Source organism: Pan paniscus, chromosome 10 (assembly GCF_029289425.2).
Source record: "Pan paniscus chromosome 10, NHGRI_mPanPan1-v2.0_pri, whole genome shotgun sequence".
Taxonomy (NCBI): Eukaryota; Metazoa; Chordata; class Mammalia; order Primates; family Hominidae; genus Pan; species Pan paniscus.
The window spans coordinates 103583206-103599907 of NC_073259.2; the positions used below are offsets into that span (position 1 = coordinate 103583206).

The 16702-nt window shown below is 39.6% G+C and overlaps 2 protein-coding genes across 12 annotated transcripts in view; one reads left to right on the plus strand and one right to left on the minus strand.

The window, feature by feature from the left end:
- Positions 1-7317, plus strand: part of METAP2 (methionyl aminopeptidase 2) — a 41737-nt gene extending 34420 nt beyond the window's left edge. For both annotated transcript variants that reach the window (XM_003808254.7, XM_008960332.4), the window contains exons 9-11: positions 4873-4976; positions 5775-5890; positions 6627-7317. In XM_003808254.7, the coding sequence (XP_003808302.1) occupies positions 4873-4976; positions 5775-5890; positions 6627-6879 (473 nt within the window). In that variant the 3' untranslated portion in view covers positions 6880-7317. The remainder of the gene's footprint in view (positions 1-4872; positions 4977-5774; positions 5891-6626) is intronic.
- A 2204-nt stretch (positions 7318-9521) lies between these two features.
- The window catches only part of USP44 (ubiquitin specific peptidase 44), a 35610-nt gene continuing 28429 nt past the window's right edge, over positions 9522-16702 (minus strand). For all 10 annotated transcript variants that reach the window (XM_055096004.1, XM_003808251.5, XM_003808252.5 and 7 more), the window contains 2 exons: positions 13631-13836; positions 9522-11312 (listed from right to left, as the gene is read on the minus strand). In XM_055096004.1, the coding sequence (XP_054951979.1) occupies positions 11113-11312; positions 13631-13836 (406 nt within the window). In that variant the 3' untranslated portion in view covers positions 9522-11112. The remainder of the gene's footprint in view (positions 11313-13630; positions 13837-16702) is intronic.

The window sequence follows — 16702 nt, forward strand, 5'->3', positions numbered from 1 at the left end:
CTTGGCCTCCTAAAGTGCTGGGATTACAGGCGTGAGCCACTGTACCCGGCCCAGAATACTCTTGATGTTACTCACACTTAGGTAGGAGGTGTGGGATAATGAAGAAAACACACTTTGGGGTTCAGGCAGTTTTTACTTGGAGTCTTAGATAAATCTATAACCTGAATACCCAAGTTTCTTGACTGTAGTAGGGTTAATGGTATCTAGTTTATTTTGAGAAAGGTAAATTGTGTGATAGTGCCTGGAATTTATTAAGTATCCAACAAATATTTGTCATTCTGTCCCCTTCTCACCCCAATTCTGGGATTAGTGCCACAAATACAGTGCTTATTCAGGCTCTTCCAAATCGCATTTCGCATCCAGGAAATTACTTACCTGATGAGAAAAATAGCCAAACAAGCCTAACACTCTTTAACATTTTTTCCACATTGCATAAAGAACATGGCAAAATACCAGGATTGGCAAATGCCGGGATTTGCCCACCTTCTCCCTATTCTTATGTTTTTATCTCTGTTCTTCAAGGAAGAAATATTCTGTCTTCTATACAGTATTTTCTTTAAAATTTTTTAAAATTGTTAGCTCAAACACTGCGTTAAGGATCTTCTTTTCAGTGTTAATCCTCCACCTCCTTTGAGATACCACCTTATTACCCCTTTTCTCTACATACTCAGCCTTTCCCCTGCTGGCTCCTCTCAGTGTGAAAGCACATGTGGAGGAGAATAAAAATCATAGCATTAGATATCCTTCCATGATTCTCATGATTTTTTTTTTTTTTTTTTTTTTTTTTTGAGAGGGACTTTTGCTCTTGTTGCCCAGGCTGGAGTACAATGGTGCGCGATCTCGGCTCATCACAACCTCCGCCTCCCAGGTTCAAGCAGTTCTCCTGCCTCAGCCTCCCGAGTAGCTGGGATTACATGCGCCACCACGCCCAGCTATTTTTTTTTTTTTTTTTTTTTTTTTTTTTAGTAGATGTGGTGTTTCTCCATGTTGGTCAGGTGGTCTTGAACTCCCAACCTTAGGTGATCTGCCTGCCTCGGCCTCCCAAAGTCTGGGATTACAGGTGTGAGGCACTGCACCCAGCCGATTCACATATTCTACTTTTGGCTTTTACTTACTGTTATGTGAAATTTTTACAATTTATTTTTACATTAAGACATGGTTTAAATTTACTATGTTCCTTAGTAAGGGTAAACATACTTTTCTTTGTATCCTAGCCAAAGCCATAAGGAAAGCAAAAGATTTTTAAAGGCTAGAATTTAGAAGATCTCATTTCCAGTGTGCTTTTCTTTGGAAAATGTTTTGTCCAGTTCTTTAAATAGCTTAGAACCAGTTTTAGGAGTTGCTGCTTCTATTAACACTTTATGAGCTCCCCAGAAGCAAGATTCTTAACCCAAAGGAAGCTGAGATTAAAAGCATAAATGCCAAGTTAATTTGAGGAATTTATGGGACTAGAACATGGACCTTCTGATTTCTAGGTTCACTGCTACAAATGAACAGAATCTATTTCCAAATTCGTGAGTCTTATGTCAACTTGGAGTACACACTGTAGCAGTCTGCTTGGGGGACGACCTCTAGAGTTAGTTATTTCTCTTTTTTGAGAATTTGCTGAAATTTTGGTAAATTCCAACACTAGCCAACATATACCAATGTCTTCTCTTTTTCCTTTCATTTTCTCCTAATTCTACAACTTGTTTGGTATGTGGTCTGCCTTTCAAGGTATGGTAGGTGACAGTTTGACTTAATGTTTTAGTCACTGCATAATAATTCCAGCCTGCAACATCGGGATTTTTAATATCTACCCTTTTACCTCTTCCACTAAGCTAGTGCAGCATTTTTGGTTTCATTATTTCAGTACCCCTCTTTTGATCCCTGTTATTTTATTGATCAGGGTTCTTAGTTTAAGGCAACAATCCATTTTTATAGTTTAAGCAGAGAGGATGTGGAAAAATCATGATAATAGGGAGATGAAGAAATGGATTCCGGGTTGAACTTTCCAGAACAAATCAAAACACATAGCACAACTGGGCCATCAAAGGAGTACCTTAATCTCCTTTGATCAGGAAGCAATAGAATTAAAAAGTGATTGTTAACAAATTACTGGTCCCAGAATTAGCCTGTGCTGTTACAACCTGCATAAGTAAAAAATGAATTCCCCTGTACCCTCATTTTTCTGTGTAACTAACATATTAGGTTGGTATGGCTAAGAAACTTTCTTTAAAAAAATTGATTGGCTTGTAAGGGTCAGTTTGCAAAGTTTGAATTTTAAAATAAGCTTGTTACTTTTCAACCTAAATAACAAACAGAGGCTCTCTAAAAATGATGTTTGGGAATAGAGCATTGCAGTGGGAATGCCATAGTAAACTTGTGCATATTCAGGGAGGTAAGGAAGACAGAGGTTTTTGAAGACGAAAATGAGGATGACATAATTGTTTTGAAATAATTATCCTTGGCTCCAAAGATTAATAACAAAAGTGACGCCAGTCGGAGGTTGGGCAGGCAGTTGTTGGGCAGATGTCCTTGCAGAAGTATTTTTTTGTGTAAGGTTGCAGTGGGCTTTGTGCAAGGTTATGGTTTTCATAGTCATTTTCATTATCAGGTGTATAAGCATGAGAACCCTCTCTTCACGGCTTTCCCTAGCTCTGTTTGAGTCTGACAACTTTGACACATTTATATAAGAAGGTTGTTGTGAAGAGTGAATTGATTTGTTTTTCTTGTTGTCCCACTAAGTTTGTAACATACTTGTTCATTGCTTCAGACTACTTAATTCTGCTCTAGAAGAAAGGTAGCTCATACTGAGGATTCTAGAGTTATAGAGCTAAATTTTTTTAAGACCTCCCCCCCACCTTTTTTTTTTTTTTTTTTTTTTGAGACTCTGTCGCCCAGACTGGAGTACAGTGGTGCAGTTTCATTTCACTGCAGTCTCTGCCTCCCGGGTTCAAGTGACCCTCCTGCCTCAGCCTCCCAAAGAGCTGGGACTACAGGTGTGTGTCACCACGCCCAGCTAATTTTTGTATTTTTAGTAGAGATGGGGTTTCACTGTGTTGGCCAGACTGGTCTTGAACTCCTGACCTCAAGTCATCCTCCTGCCTTGGCCTCCCAAAGTGTTGGGATTACAGGCGTGAGCCACTGCACCTGGCCATTTTTAGCCCTTTTTTAAAATTTGAAATATTAACACAAAATGCACAAAGCATAAAAACTCAGCTTCTCAATTGCAGAAGCTACGTAACCTCACTCCTCAAGAAATTGAATATTGCCAGTATTCCAGAAGACGCTCAGTCTCGTTTTCTTAGTCCGTTTTGTGCTGCTACAGCAGAATACCTGAGACTAGGTAATTTATAAAGAACAGAAATTGATTTCTCACAGTGTTAGAGGCTGGGAAGATTGAGGGACTGGCATCTGGTGAAGGTCTTCTTGCTGCATCATCCCATGGCATTAGGCAGAAGGGCAATGAGAAGTTTGAGAGAGAGAGCAAGAAGTGGTCAAACTCGTCCTTTACAGGGAACTCACTCCTGAGATAATGGCATGAATTCATTGATGAGAGTGGTGCCTCCATGGCCCAAACTCCTCCTGTTAGGTCCCACCTCCCAACACCATCACATTGGGGATGAAATTCCCAATACATGACCTTTGGGGGATACATTCAAACCATAGCAGCAATACACTGCTTTCCAATTACAGCAGCCTGCCTCTAGTGAGCCACCATCTTGGCTTGTGGGGTCAGTTTGCCAGGTCTTAGAGAAATAGTAATGATGTCTGAATTTTAAAATATATTTAGCTTATCAGCACTGCAAGTATGAAAGGATTTTCATTTGCTTTTATGTCTTTACTACCTAATTATGCATCCCTAAACTAGTTTTATTGCCTAATTTTGAACTATTATATATATGTGGAATTGTACAATATATATGTAATTGTGCCTTTTTCTGCTCATTTTGTCAGTTTTAAAACAACTGGAATAAAAAAGCTAGACGTTTTATTCCAGTTGTTAAATGTATTCCTAGCTTTTTGTTTTGATTGTTGAATGTTATTCCCTCATGTGAATATGCCACAATTTGTCTATTCTGTCATTGCTGTCAGGACAGTGGGATGTTTAGATTTTCTTTCTTCTTTCTTACTTCTATTTCTTAATTACTGTGTCTCAGCCACATAGGTTTTCTTTATGAACATTTGAAATGTTGATATAAAGTTTTATAATACTGTCATATTAACAGTATCTTTCACATTATCTTTTGGTCTGTAACAATACAAATATGTATTTTTTACATTTCTAATAATTTGTGTACATGGCATTTTATTTGTTGTTAACAGTACCTCCTTAGATGACCTCCCTTGTGCCCTTAATCCTGTATTTCTTTCTTCCATCCTCCCTTCTAGCACCTTTTTTTTTGAGACGGAGTTGCTTTCGCCCAGGCTGAAGTGCAGTGATGTGATCTTGGCTCACGGCAACCTCCGCTTCCCGGGTTCAAGTGATTCTCCTGCCTCAGCCTCCTGAGTAGCTGGAATTATAGGCCCCCACCACCACACCCAGCAAATTTTTGTATTTGTAGTAGAGACAGGGTTTCGCCATGTTGGTCAGGCTGGTCTTGAACTCCTGACCTCAGGTGATCCGCTTGCCTCGGCCTCCCAGAGTGCTGGGATTACAGGCATGAGCCACTGCACCTGGCCTACTTCTGGTATTAATAACACTGCAACTAACTACTTTTTATATTCCACTAGATTCCAGTTTATATTAAACTACCTTAATGTAAGGTTATTTAGTAAAGCCATACCTGGTTTTTGAATAAATGCTTGAACTCTGTACCAAAATGTAAGAGATCTGTTTTTGCTTCTTGAGATCCTGAATGACTTTTATTTCCCTATTTTTTATAACAGTGAAACCAATCCGTAATCTAAATGGACATTCAATTGGGCAATATAGAATACATGCTGGAAAAACAGTGCCGATTGTGAAAGGAGGGGAGGCAACAAGAATGGAGGTATGTGTGTCACTAACATTTTACTTCCATGGAAGAGATTTTTTTCTTCCAAGCAGAAGGTCGTGGTAGTTAAGTATATGGTTATACTGACCAGAATTAGCTGCTTGTCATCCATATTCACCCTGCCAGGAATTGGGCCATTTGAATTTGCAAATTGTGTATAGTCAGCACTAAATCAGTTGTGGAAATTGGGGCTGTGAAAGGGTTGTTTATTCAACATTTAATGAATATTTATTGAGCATTCCCAGGTGCCAGTCTCTTTATAGTAGGCTCTAGGGGTAGAGCTGTGAACAAAATTCATAGGGGGAAGCAGAAAGACCAAAAAGTGCTAAGGAGATAAAATAGGGCAAGGCTAGATAAGGACTGCCAGGGGCTATTTCATGTTGCTGCTTAATCAGGTAGAGACTTCAAGAGATGGTAATTGTAGGCCAGGCTCGGTAGCTCGGCCCTGTTAATCCCAGCACTTTGAGAGACCAAGGCAGGCAGATCACCTGAGTGAGGTCAGGAGTTTGAGACCAGCCTGGCCAACATGGTGTAACCTTGTATCTACTAAAAATACAAAAATTAGCCAGGCATGGTGGCACGTGCCTGTAGTCCCACCTACTCGGGAGGCTGAGGCAGGAGAATCGCTTGAACCTGGAAAGTGGAGGTTGCAGTGAGCCAAGATCTCACCACTGCACTCCAGCCTGGCAACAGAGAGAGACTCTGTCTCAAAAAGAGAGAGAGAGAAAGAGAGATGGTAATTGTGATTTGTTCTGAATTTTTCTTCTTTCTCTCCCCTTGACCCTTATTTTTCAGGAAGGAGAAGTATATGCAATTGAAACCTTTGGTAGTACAGGAAAAGGTGTTGTTCATGATGATATGGAATGTTCACATTACATGAAAAATTTTGATGTTGGACATGTGCCAATAAGGTGAGAGACGAGACGATTGATTTTATGTGGCTAATTAGCATCTCTTCTGAGTTAACAGCATTTTAAAAAAATGTGGCATACATACAAAATAGTATATTCATGAATGTAGAGTTCTGTAGCCCAACAATAAGAAAAAAAAAAGCCTGTTAAACATTTTAACTGAGATAAAAATTACACACACACACACACACACACACACACACACACACACACACACACACATGCTCTCTTCAAGTCTGGTTTCTGATAATCATAAATGTCAGAGATTATTTTGCTAGCATTCCTAGGTTTTTGCTTTAATATTTTCCCATTGGTAAACTTCCATTTACAGTGTCTTTCAATTTACATTGAATTTTTTTAACATTTGAAGATGATTGAAATCTGCATTTACATCTTTTATATGCAGGTCTTTGAGCTTGCTGCACACAAAAGGAAATTCACATGATAATACCCTATAGTAGGTCTGTAGTGGGGAATATAACACACACACACGCGCGCGTGTGTGCGTAGACACGTAAACATGATAAGATGGCCTCCAGCTGGTGTCCTATTCAGCTGCCATCTATAATTAAGTATGGGCTATTATACATTCTGGCTTTTGATTGTTGAAAGAGCAACAATAAAAGTTTTTGGACTTCAACTACTAAGACACAGCTAAGGTCTGGGCTTTTCTTAATGAGGGAAATCAGTTCGTAACTCTTTTGCCAACAATTAATTTTGGATTTTCTCCTCTTAGGCTTCCAAGAACAAAACACTTGTTAAATGTCATCAATGAAAACTTTGGCACCCTTGCCTTCTGCCGCAGATGGCTGGATCGCTTGGGAGAAAGTAAATACTTGATGGCTCTGAAGAATCTGTGTGACTTGGGCATTGTAGATCCATATCCACCATTATGTGACATTAAAGGATCATATACAGCGCAATTTGAACATACCATCCTGTTGCGTCCAACATGTAAAGAAGTTGTCAGCAGAGGAGATGACTATTAAAGTTAGTCCAAAGCCACCTCAACACCTTTATTTTCTGAGCTTTGTTGGAAAACATGATACCAGAATTAATTTCCACATGTTGTCTGTTTTAACAGTGGACCCATGTAATACTTTTATCCATGTTTAAAAAAGAAGGAATTTGGACAAAGGCAAACCGTCTAATGTAATTAACCAACGAAAAAGCTTTCCGGACTTTTAAATGCTAACTGTTTTTCCCCTTCCTGTCTAGGAAAATGCTGTAAAGCTCAAATTAGTTAGGAATGACTTATACGTTTTGTTTTGAATACCTAAGAGATACTTTTTGGATATTTATATTGCCATATTCTTACTTGAATGCTTTGAATGACTACATCCAGTTCTGCACCTATACCCTCTGGTGTTGCTTTTTAACCTTCCTGGAATCCATTTTCTAAAAAATAAAGACATTTTCAGATCTGAGAGCTACATCTCAATGTCTGTGGTTATAATTCTGGACAGGATAAATAGCTAAACTTAATGTAGGCAAATGCAGAGACGTTTATCTGAAATGTAGACCTCTACACTGAGACTTTTCTGGCATAGTGGCTAAAACAAGATCTACACATGCATAAAAAGGGACAATCACCTTTTCTTCATAAATATACAGCTTTAGGAATATTTCACCATTCTTTGTAGGACATAGTAGTCCTTGTCTTTTTTTCTCCTGACATTGGAAAGATGTGCTAATTGAAACTTGACTTAGTAGGAACATTGTGCCAACTCGAAACCTTGATTTAGTAAAAATCTCAATGTTTAGATCCTTTGTCCAGTGGTGGTGTTTATCAGGGAATGTATTCAGCTTGCTCAGAAAACCAAAAGGGCATTAAAGCCACAAAAGCAAAGAAGAAAAAAAAAAACTTCCCATGTTTGGATCTTGTTCTAATTAGAAAAATTAAGTTGAAATTCTTGGACTTTTTCATTCATGAGGCAAATGCTGTAATACCTTCCCCTTCGACAGGTTTGGATTCTTAACATTACTAGTGGTATTTCAGGAAGTGAGGTTACAGTTACTTTCCTTATAGCGGCAAAGTGTATTAGGTTGAATGTAACGATGGTAATATTAATTTGTTTGAACTGAGGCCCACTACTGATTCTTTGACAAATTGAATTCTTATATTTAAGTAATTTTATGGGAATGTTCCATCATAATTTCTAAATCATTTATATATCAAGGTAGCCTTAATTTGTATATGTTTCAGTACAATGAGATTTTATTGCCTCTGGGATGCTGTTTAGTTTGTATTTTGTTGAACGTTTTTATCCTAGGAAGAGAAACCTGACTTGTGTACCTAGATCATCTGTTACATTAAAAAGCTGCTCTTTCAGCATTAGAGCTATAAATGAATGTTACCTTGTCGGGAAACAATCTAGGTTTTAGCTGTATGAGCTATGTTTATTATGGTGCTAATGTTCAGTAGCCACATTTGACTAATGTCTCCATTCTCTGTGATGCTGTGGCTAGCAGCAGAGCTCGCCAGTTCATGCCTGGACATACTGTCAGGGCTGGGCCCTCCAGCTAGCTCCTTTGGGGTTGAGTCCGTATCTTTTTGATGTGGAAGTATAAAGCAAGTATCTTGATTTCTAAACCCAGCAATTTTAGAATTGACCTTTATGAGTGAAGACTTTTGGAGCTTTTAAAGACCTTGGCAGTCATGATCTCAAACCAATTAGGAGCTCCAAGCTCCCTTCCCAGGTAACTGTTGGGAGCAATGGCATCACTGTATGCCCTTGTAATGGCTGGAAGGGACATGATCTTGTAAGTAGGAAAGCTGTCACTTAAAATTGTATTGTTTGCTTATTAGCCATGTATCTCTTAAATTTTTGTTATGTTTACAACGATGTACCTTATTGGCAACAAGTTATTAGTTTGATGTTTAACAATAGTGCCTTTAGTAAATTATTTTACAACTAAAACATGTTGTTTTTTGTTAGATCAACTTAGCAGAATGTAGACGTCCATGTTGAGATTTAAGATAAATAGTAAGAAATCTAAGTTTCTGTTTATTGTTTAGGTTTTAATTTTATTGTTGGTATTTTGAGACATTTTTCACACTAAAATTTAGTGGAAAGTACTACAGATTTCCCAGACCCCCCCAATAATATCCCCCTTTTCCAAGCCTCCCCCCATAGGTGTTTGTTAGTTTTAAGGGATTAAAAAGTAAAGGGCAAAGTCACTTTGTTTTTTTTTTTTTTTTTTAGGGGGAGTCTCGCTCTGTCACCCAGGCTGGAGTGCAGTGGCGCGATCTCAGCTCACTGCAGCCGGGTTCAAGCTATTCTCCTGCCTCAGCCTCCTGAGTAGCTGGACTATAGATGCATGCTACCACGCCTGGCTAATTTTTTTTTTTTTTTTGTATTTTTAGTAGAGATGGGGTTTCACTGTGTTAGCCAGGATGGTCTTGATCTCCTGACCTTGTGATCTGCCCGCCTCGGCCTTCCAAAAAGTGCTGGGATTACAGGTATGAGCCATGGCGCCCGACCTCTTGTATGTTTTTATATTGAAATAAGTACAAGCAACGATACCATTACAAATAGCTCAGGAGTTTTTACAATTCCATTAAAATGACGTGCTAAAATGTATAACGTTAAAAATAGTCCTTGAAATTAGAAAAGAGTAGACTCTGGTATCTTGACCATGTAAATTTTTAATGAGGTATTAAGTGTGTAACAGTTGAGGTAACAACTTGCATAGGTATTATGAACAATTTTAAACATAGCCATTTAATATTCCAGATGTATTTTTGGCACAAATGATTTGTCTGTTCAGTGATAAAAGTCTCACTGCACCTCACTGTCAGCTAACCCAGATGACTTGTTTTGTGAAATTTAAGAAAAATTTATTGGTAGAGATCTCTTTCAAGTTTGTACTTAACAAACAGATGATCACTAGTGGTGAACAGCATTCTACAGGATATTATCTTTCACTAAGACTTCAACCTGCAAATAAACCCACTTATAAAAAAAGGATACATGATCTTCCTGTGGTTAACAGAGCTTAGCTACATAGCTGGTCTACAGAGATTAGTTGATTCTACCCTCTCCAAATAAGATAAAGTTAGCAGCAACAGGACTTTAAAGAAACCCAGTGAGATTATCAGAGAAGAAGAAAAAGAGTGACTCACACTGTATTTTTTTTTTGCAAGTTTAGATAGCTTTTAGTTTTTTTTTTTTAATGCTCAGGGCCAGTGTTTTAAGAGGCTCCTACCTAGTAGTCATATAATCCTAGCAAGAGTAAATCAAGCTTTAGTTATTTAGAATGAGATGCTAGACATAATAATAGTCCAGTTGCCAATTTTGAACACTTACTTACCTTTTCTGCCCTATAATTTTTTCTCTTCAAGACTCTATTCCTTTGAACTAAAAAAAATACATAAAGTTTTAAGAGATCTAATGTCATCAGACATTATAAAATGAACTCATACCCAAGGTAAACTATTTGAATAACATCATACACTGGTTTGCTAAATTCAGACTTTTTATGACTGCTTAATTATTAGACTTCTGGACAAACCTGTTTGCTGCCAGACAAAAATCATAAATCCCAGCCATCATTTTTTCATGTCCATAGTTCCAGAGTTCACTTAAATATACTATTTGTAAAGCTGCCATTTTCATTTATAGTTTGACTATGCCAAAGAGCAATTACTAAAACAATTTTGAGGTTACATTAACCAAAATAATGTCAATTACAAGGCCTGTTAACACACAAAGCCTCAGAAATACCAGTGAGTGTGACTGAAGAATATTTAGGTGATACCTTGACATGTCACTTCAATAACTCCAAGGGGCAAGGTAACTTCAATATACAAATGAAAGACTATTAGTGACCAAAGTAGAGTCTAATTTTCCATCTATTAAGAATTTGTATAGAAAATACCTGAAAAAGATACATGTATATAAAATGATGCCACTTGAACTTTGTTGGTAGAAGATTGCACAAGTTCATCATCCGAGCCAATTAAGACATAAAAATATAAAAGAGGTAACATCAGTCTGAGGTAAACACCAAAAGTTTAAAACTCCAAATATTTGAAAAAAGTAGTTACCTTCAGTTGATATACACATTTATACTTTGTAAAAAAAAAAAAATTGTTAGATATAAAATGTATAAATGTAGTATACACTGATTCACAAGAAAAAATGAAGTTTAAAATGGTACATCAGTCTTTTAAAAAGTATATATATAAATCACAGGAAGAAAACCCCATTGTCTTTGGATCAGCTAAGGATTTCATTAGACGAGGTATCAGCGTCTTCATTGGGATGCTGGCTCCCCAACAGGAGCTCTGGAGGCAAAAGTTTAGAATGTCCATTCTCAGTAACTCGTTGGGTATAAAACAAGATATAAGCTTGAGCCTTGCATACTTCATCCATAGTGCACATGCTTAGTTTGGAATCATTGCAGTGTACCCAGAACCCTAGAGTGAAGCACAGAAATACATTTATGAAGGGACTTCAGAAAATTCTAGTATGAAAGGCATTGAGTGAGAAGCTTTTTCTAAAGGGAAAATAATTTTCTAGCCAATTTATTTTTCTTTAATGAGAAATATAGATTGGGCAGTGTTACCCTGGAATTATCTACCTTTATTCTAAAAGTAGCTTAAGTTTTTCACAGCATGTGACTGATTAGAGTACCTGACACTATTTATTCTTTGTGTAAATCTACCAGTTAATGCTTTTGCCACTAATCATACAGGATGATCATCCCTAATTCCAAAATCTGGCCAGGCATGGTGGCTCATGCCTGTAATCCTAGCACTTTGGAAGGCCGAGGCAGGCAGATCACCTGAGGCCAGGAGTTAGAGACCAGCCTGGCCAACATGGTGAAACCTGTCTCTACTAAAAATACAAAAATTCGCCAGGCGTGATGGTGCACACCTGAAGTCCCAGCTACTCAGGAGGCTGAAGCAAGAGAATGGCTTGAACCTGGGAGGCGGAGGTTGCAGTGAGCAAGGATGGCACAGCTTGCCCTCAAGCCTGGGTGATAGAGGGACTGTCTCAAAAAAAAAAAAAATTCCAAACCAAAACTTTTTGTGCCAACATGATGTCATAAGTAACCCTGAACACATTTTTTTCCACTCTATTAATATTTTTTACTGTGAAACTTATGGGCACATAAGCATAATGCACTTATGTACATTACATGCACATAAGTATGCTAATGACTGCTTATATTAGCATATAAAAATCAGCCAGGAATTATGGTGATGCCAAACCACCAGACTGTCCATATGAGTGGCTGAGATAGTGACACCTTTGTTTGCTGATTGCTCAATGTACACAAACTTTGTTATATGCACTCTGTTAATGAAACTGTTTCATTATTTAAAGTGTTGTATAAAATCTTTAGGCTATGTGTACAAGGTGTATATGAAGCAAATGAATTTCATGTCTAAACCTGGGTCCCATCCCTACAATACCTCATAATGTCTATGCAAAAAAATCCAAAATTCAAAACACTTATGGTCCCGAGCATTTCAGACAAGATATACTCAATCTGTATTAAAAGGCAAATTGGGTCAGGCATGGTGGCTTACGCCTGTAATCCCGGCACTTTGGGAGACCAAGGCTGACAGATCACTTAAGGCCAGGAGTTCAAGACCAGCCTGGCCAACATGGTGAAACCCCGTCTCTACTAAAAATACAAAAATTAGCCAGGCGTGGTGGTGCACACCTGCAATCCCAGCTACTTGGGAGGCGGAGGTTGCAGTGAGCCAAGATCATGCTGCTGTACTCTAGCCCAGGGGAAAGAGTGAGACTCTTGTCTCAAAAAAAAAAAAAAAAAAAAAAAAGCCAATAGTGTACAATTAACTTGGTAGTTTTTGGTAGCTCAGTGTTGAGTTACCCTGGTGGATTATTGGGCTTCTTGTCCTCACCTCTCTTTCTCTGTTTGGGTGGGGAGTTGGAGGTTCATTCTTTGTTCAACAGTAAGTATCAAAAGGGGAAGTAAGGCTGGGCGTGGTGGCTCATGCCTGTAATCCCACCACTTCGGGAGGCCGAGGCAGGCGCATCACAAGGTCAGGAGATTGAGACCATCCTGGCTAACATGGTGAAACCCCGTCTCTACTGAAAATACAAAAAATTATCCAGGCATGGTGGCATGTGCCTGTAGTCCCAACTACTTGGGAGGCTGAGGCAGGAGAATTGCTTGAACCCGGGAGGCAGAGGTTGCAGTGAGCTGAGATCGTCCCACTGCACTCCAGCCTGGGCGACAGAGCGAGACTCCATCTCACAAAAAAAAAAAGGTGTGGGGGGAGTAAAAAATAAAATCTCAATCCAATCACTTTTGCTAGAACTAGACTATCCTAGAAGGCAGAAAATAAGTGAGTTTTGTGTGTTAAACTTGAACACAGTGTTTGTTCCAAATATCTATGATCCCCCAGTTCATTAGGTACCCTATTTCTTTAACGAAATTAACTGAAGTAAACCAGTAAACATACGATCTGCTTTTTGAAGTGTGTCTTTAAGAAAAGTTAACACTCTGACTTTTAGTTAGCAACAAGACTATCCTCATTATTATATCCCTCCAGCCCTTAGTCAAAAGTACTGCAAAACCTACAGAAAATATTTCATGCATTAACTCTCATTTTTTAGTACCTGCAGAGGCATTCTCCCTAAGAAAATAAGTGGTCGAGTAGCTTTGTTTATGATTTAGTAGTCAATTTAGAAATCGGTTAAAGCCTGAACTCCGGCCTCCAAGTCCAACCCAAGATAAAATACTTTTTCTTATCTATACCTCCTTCAGAATTATAGCAGTAGGCAGTGTAGTGCCCTGAGCCAAATCCTTTCCCATGGTGCATCACCACCGCGGACAAGTCATAGATAAAGCATTCTGGTCTGAGGGATTTCAGGGTCTCCCTGCAGCAATAGGGCTCCATGTTTAAGATTTCCTCAAAGCCAACATGAACACTAATCTTCTCTCGGTTATTACGTCCTGACCACCTGTGAACAAACCAGTGTAAAATTATCCACACAATTAAGGGAAAATAACCATGTACTAGGTCTAGACACTTGTAACAGATGACCCCAGGCAGCATGGAATACAAAGTATCATATGTAATATAAAATGATGTCAATGCTGAAGCTGGCTATAAATGGAGACATTTTGGCTTATTTTGCCTTCTTGTAGTTAGATGATAATGTAGGAAAAAAAAATTTAACTTTTGGGAAAGTATTGCCTTATGGGGGCATTTACCCCCTAACAGGTAAAAGTCAAGGCCACGAAAGGGTTGGGGATTTTTTTGTTTTTTGTTGTTTTTGAGACGGAGTCTTGCTCTGTTACCTAGGCTGGAGTGCAGTGGTGCGATCTTGGCTTACTGCAGCCTCTGCCTCTCAGGTTCAAACCATTTTCCTGCTGGGACTGCAGCTGTGTGCCATCATGCCTGGCTAATTTTTGTATTTTTAGTAGTAGAGACAGGACTTTACCATGTTGGCCAGTCTGGTCTTGAACTCCTGACCGCAAGTGATCCTCCTGCCTTGGCCTTCCAAAGCGCTGGGATTACAGGTGTGAGCCACTGTGCCCAGCCCCACCAAAGGGTTTTTAATTCCTTACTGTCTTGCCAGGATATGAAGAGGGTTATCCCAGATGGGAGCTACAATCTGGATCTTTCTTGGCCAGGTATGGAGGAAAACAAAACAGGGCACCTCTATTTCCTCAGAACACTTCAGAGATTTTCAGACTAAAACAACAGGAACTGTGTCCCCTCGCTGTGTGTAAGTCAGCACAACCGCCCATTGGTGACAGAACTGAAAGAATGCCCTTATCCTGTTATTTTCTCAGTCTGCTGGTCATACTTCCCATTACTGGATCTCAGCATGGCAAGCAATGTGTTTATCAATATGCATAATGAGTTGGTGCTACGAGGGGAAAATAATGTAACATGGTAGTTTAAGAGATTATAATCCAGTTTGGGGTAGTATGGTAGAGAGACAAGGCAGACATAGATAAAAATATAGTAGTAAAGTACTAAAACATGAGGTTCAGACCAATAGCAGGTAGAGAAGGGAGAGACAAGAACATAGTTTTATGATGGAAAAAAAAAAGTGAAAATGCTTAGTCCAGTGTAAAATGGCACGGAACTAAAGATGAACCATTCAAATTATGTTATCTGCTGGACCATAAGTCATATTCCAATCTCTCTGTGGGGTTGTGAAATATATATTTGGTTTTCCTTCCAGTTTCCTAAGATACATCTCCTAAAATTTTTGGAATCTCTGGAGTGATGAGAGTGTCTTGGTTGGCCGTGGTGGCTCACGCCTGTAATCCCAGCACCTTGGGAGGCCGAGGTGGGTGGATCACCTGAGGTCAGGAGTTCAAGACCAGCCTGGCTAACATGGTGAAACCCCGTCTCTACTAAAAATACAAAAATTAGCCAGGCTTGATGGTGCATACCTGTAATACCAGTTACTGGGGAGGCTGAGGCAGGAGAATCGCTTGAACCCGGGATGCAGAGGTTGCAGTGAGCCGAGATTGCGCCATTGCACTCCAGCCTAGGCAACAAGAGCGAAACTCTGGCTCAAAAAAAAAAAAAAAAAAAAAAAAAAGTGTGTCTTTTGTATGCTAATGAGACAACTAGTGGCTGGCAACCCCTAGATAGCTTCAGGATGTGGGCAAGTCACAGGAAAGACCCAGGGATGACTAGAGGATTGGGACTTTCATCTTCCTTCCAAACACTGCCCCCAACTCCCAAAGGGAATGGGGCTGAATGATGTAATCAGTCATGCCTATGTACTGAAGCCTCCATAAAAACCCAAACGGATGGGCTTCTGGAGCTTCCGGATAGCTAACCATGCTGAAGTCCCCAGAGGGCGGCATCCCCAGGGAGGGTGTGGAACCTATACGCCCCTTCCCACAAGCCATGCCCTACACATGACTTCCATCTGGCTGTTCATATGGATCCTTGAAACTCTCCTTTGTAATAAACGGGTAAACACAAAGGTTTCCCTGAGTTCTGTGGGGGCCCTCTGGCAAATTAATCAAACCAGGGGAGCAGCTTGTGGGAATCCCATTACATTTACAGCCAACAGGTTGGTCACAATTTCCACAAACCTGGAGTTATGACTGGGGTCTGAAGTGGGGGTCAGTCTTGTGGGACTGAGCTCTCCATCTGTGGGATCTGATGCTACCTCCAGGTAGACAGTGTCAGAACTAAATTGAATTAGAGGACACCCAGCTCGCATCCACTGCAGAACTGATGACTTGCTTGGTGGGGAGAAATCTCCCACACATTTTGGTAAGCAGAGGTCACATTCGTATTCTCTGTTGTAAGAGTATGGTAGGAGAAACTGAGTTCGGTTTTTCCAATATCTCTCAGCCAGGTGCGGTGGCTCACGCCTGTAATCCTAGCACATTGGAAAGCTGAGGCGAGCAGATTGCCTGAGCTCAGGAGTTTCCAGATTAGCCTGGGCAACATGGCAAAACCCTGTCTCTACCAAAAAAAAAAAAAGAGATACAATAAACTGATAAAGAACAATAAGGTAATATTATACTGAAAATTCATAATGGTTTGCTTCTGAAGAGGGGAAAGGAACAAGATTGACAGGCACACACAGGGGACATCAAAGGTATTAGAAATATTCTGCTGGGCACGGTGGCTCACACCTGCCATCTCAACATTTCTCTTTTTTTTTCTTGAGACAGAGTCTTGCTCTGTCACTCAGGCTAGAGTGCAATGGTATGATGTTGGCTCACTGCAACCTCTGCCTCCAGGGTTCAAGTGATTCTCCTGCCTCAGCCTCCCAAGTAGCTGGAATTACAGGCATGTGTCACCACGCCTGGCTAATTTTTGTATTTTTATTTTTATGTTTA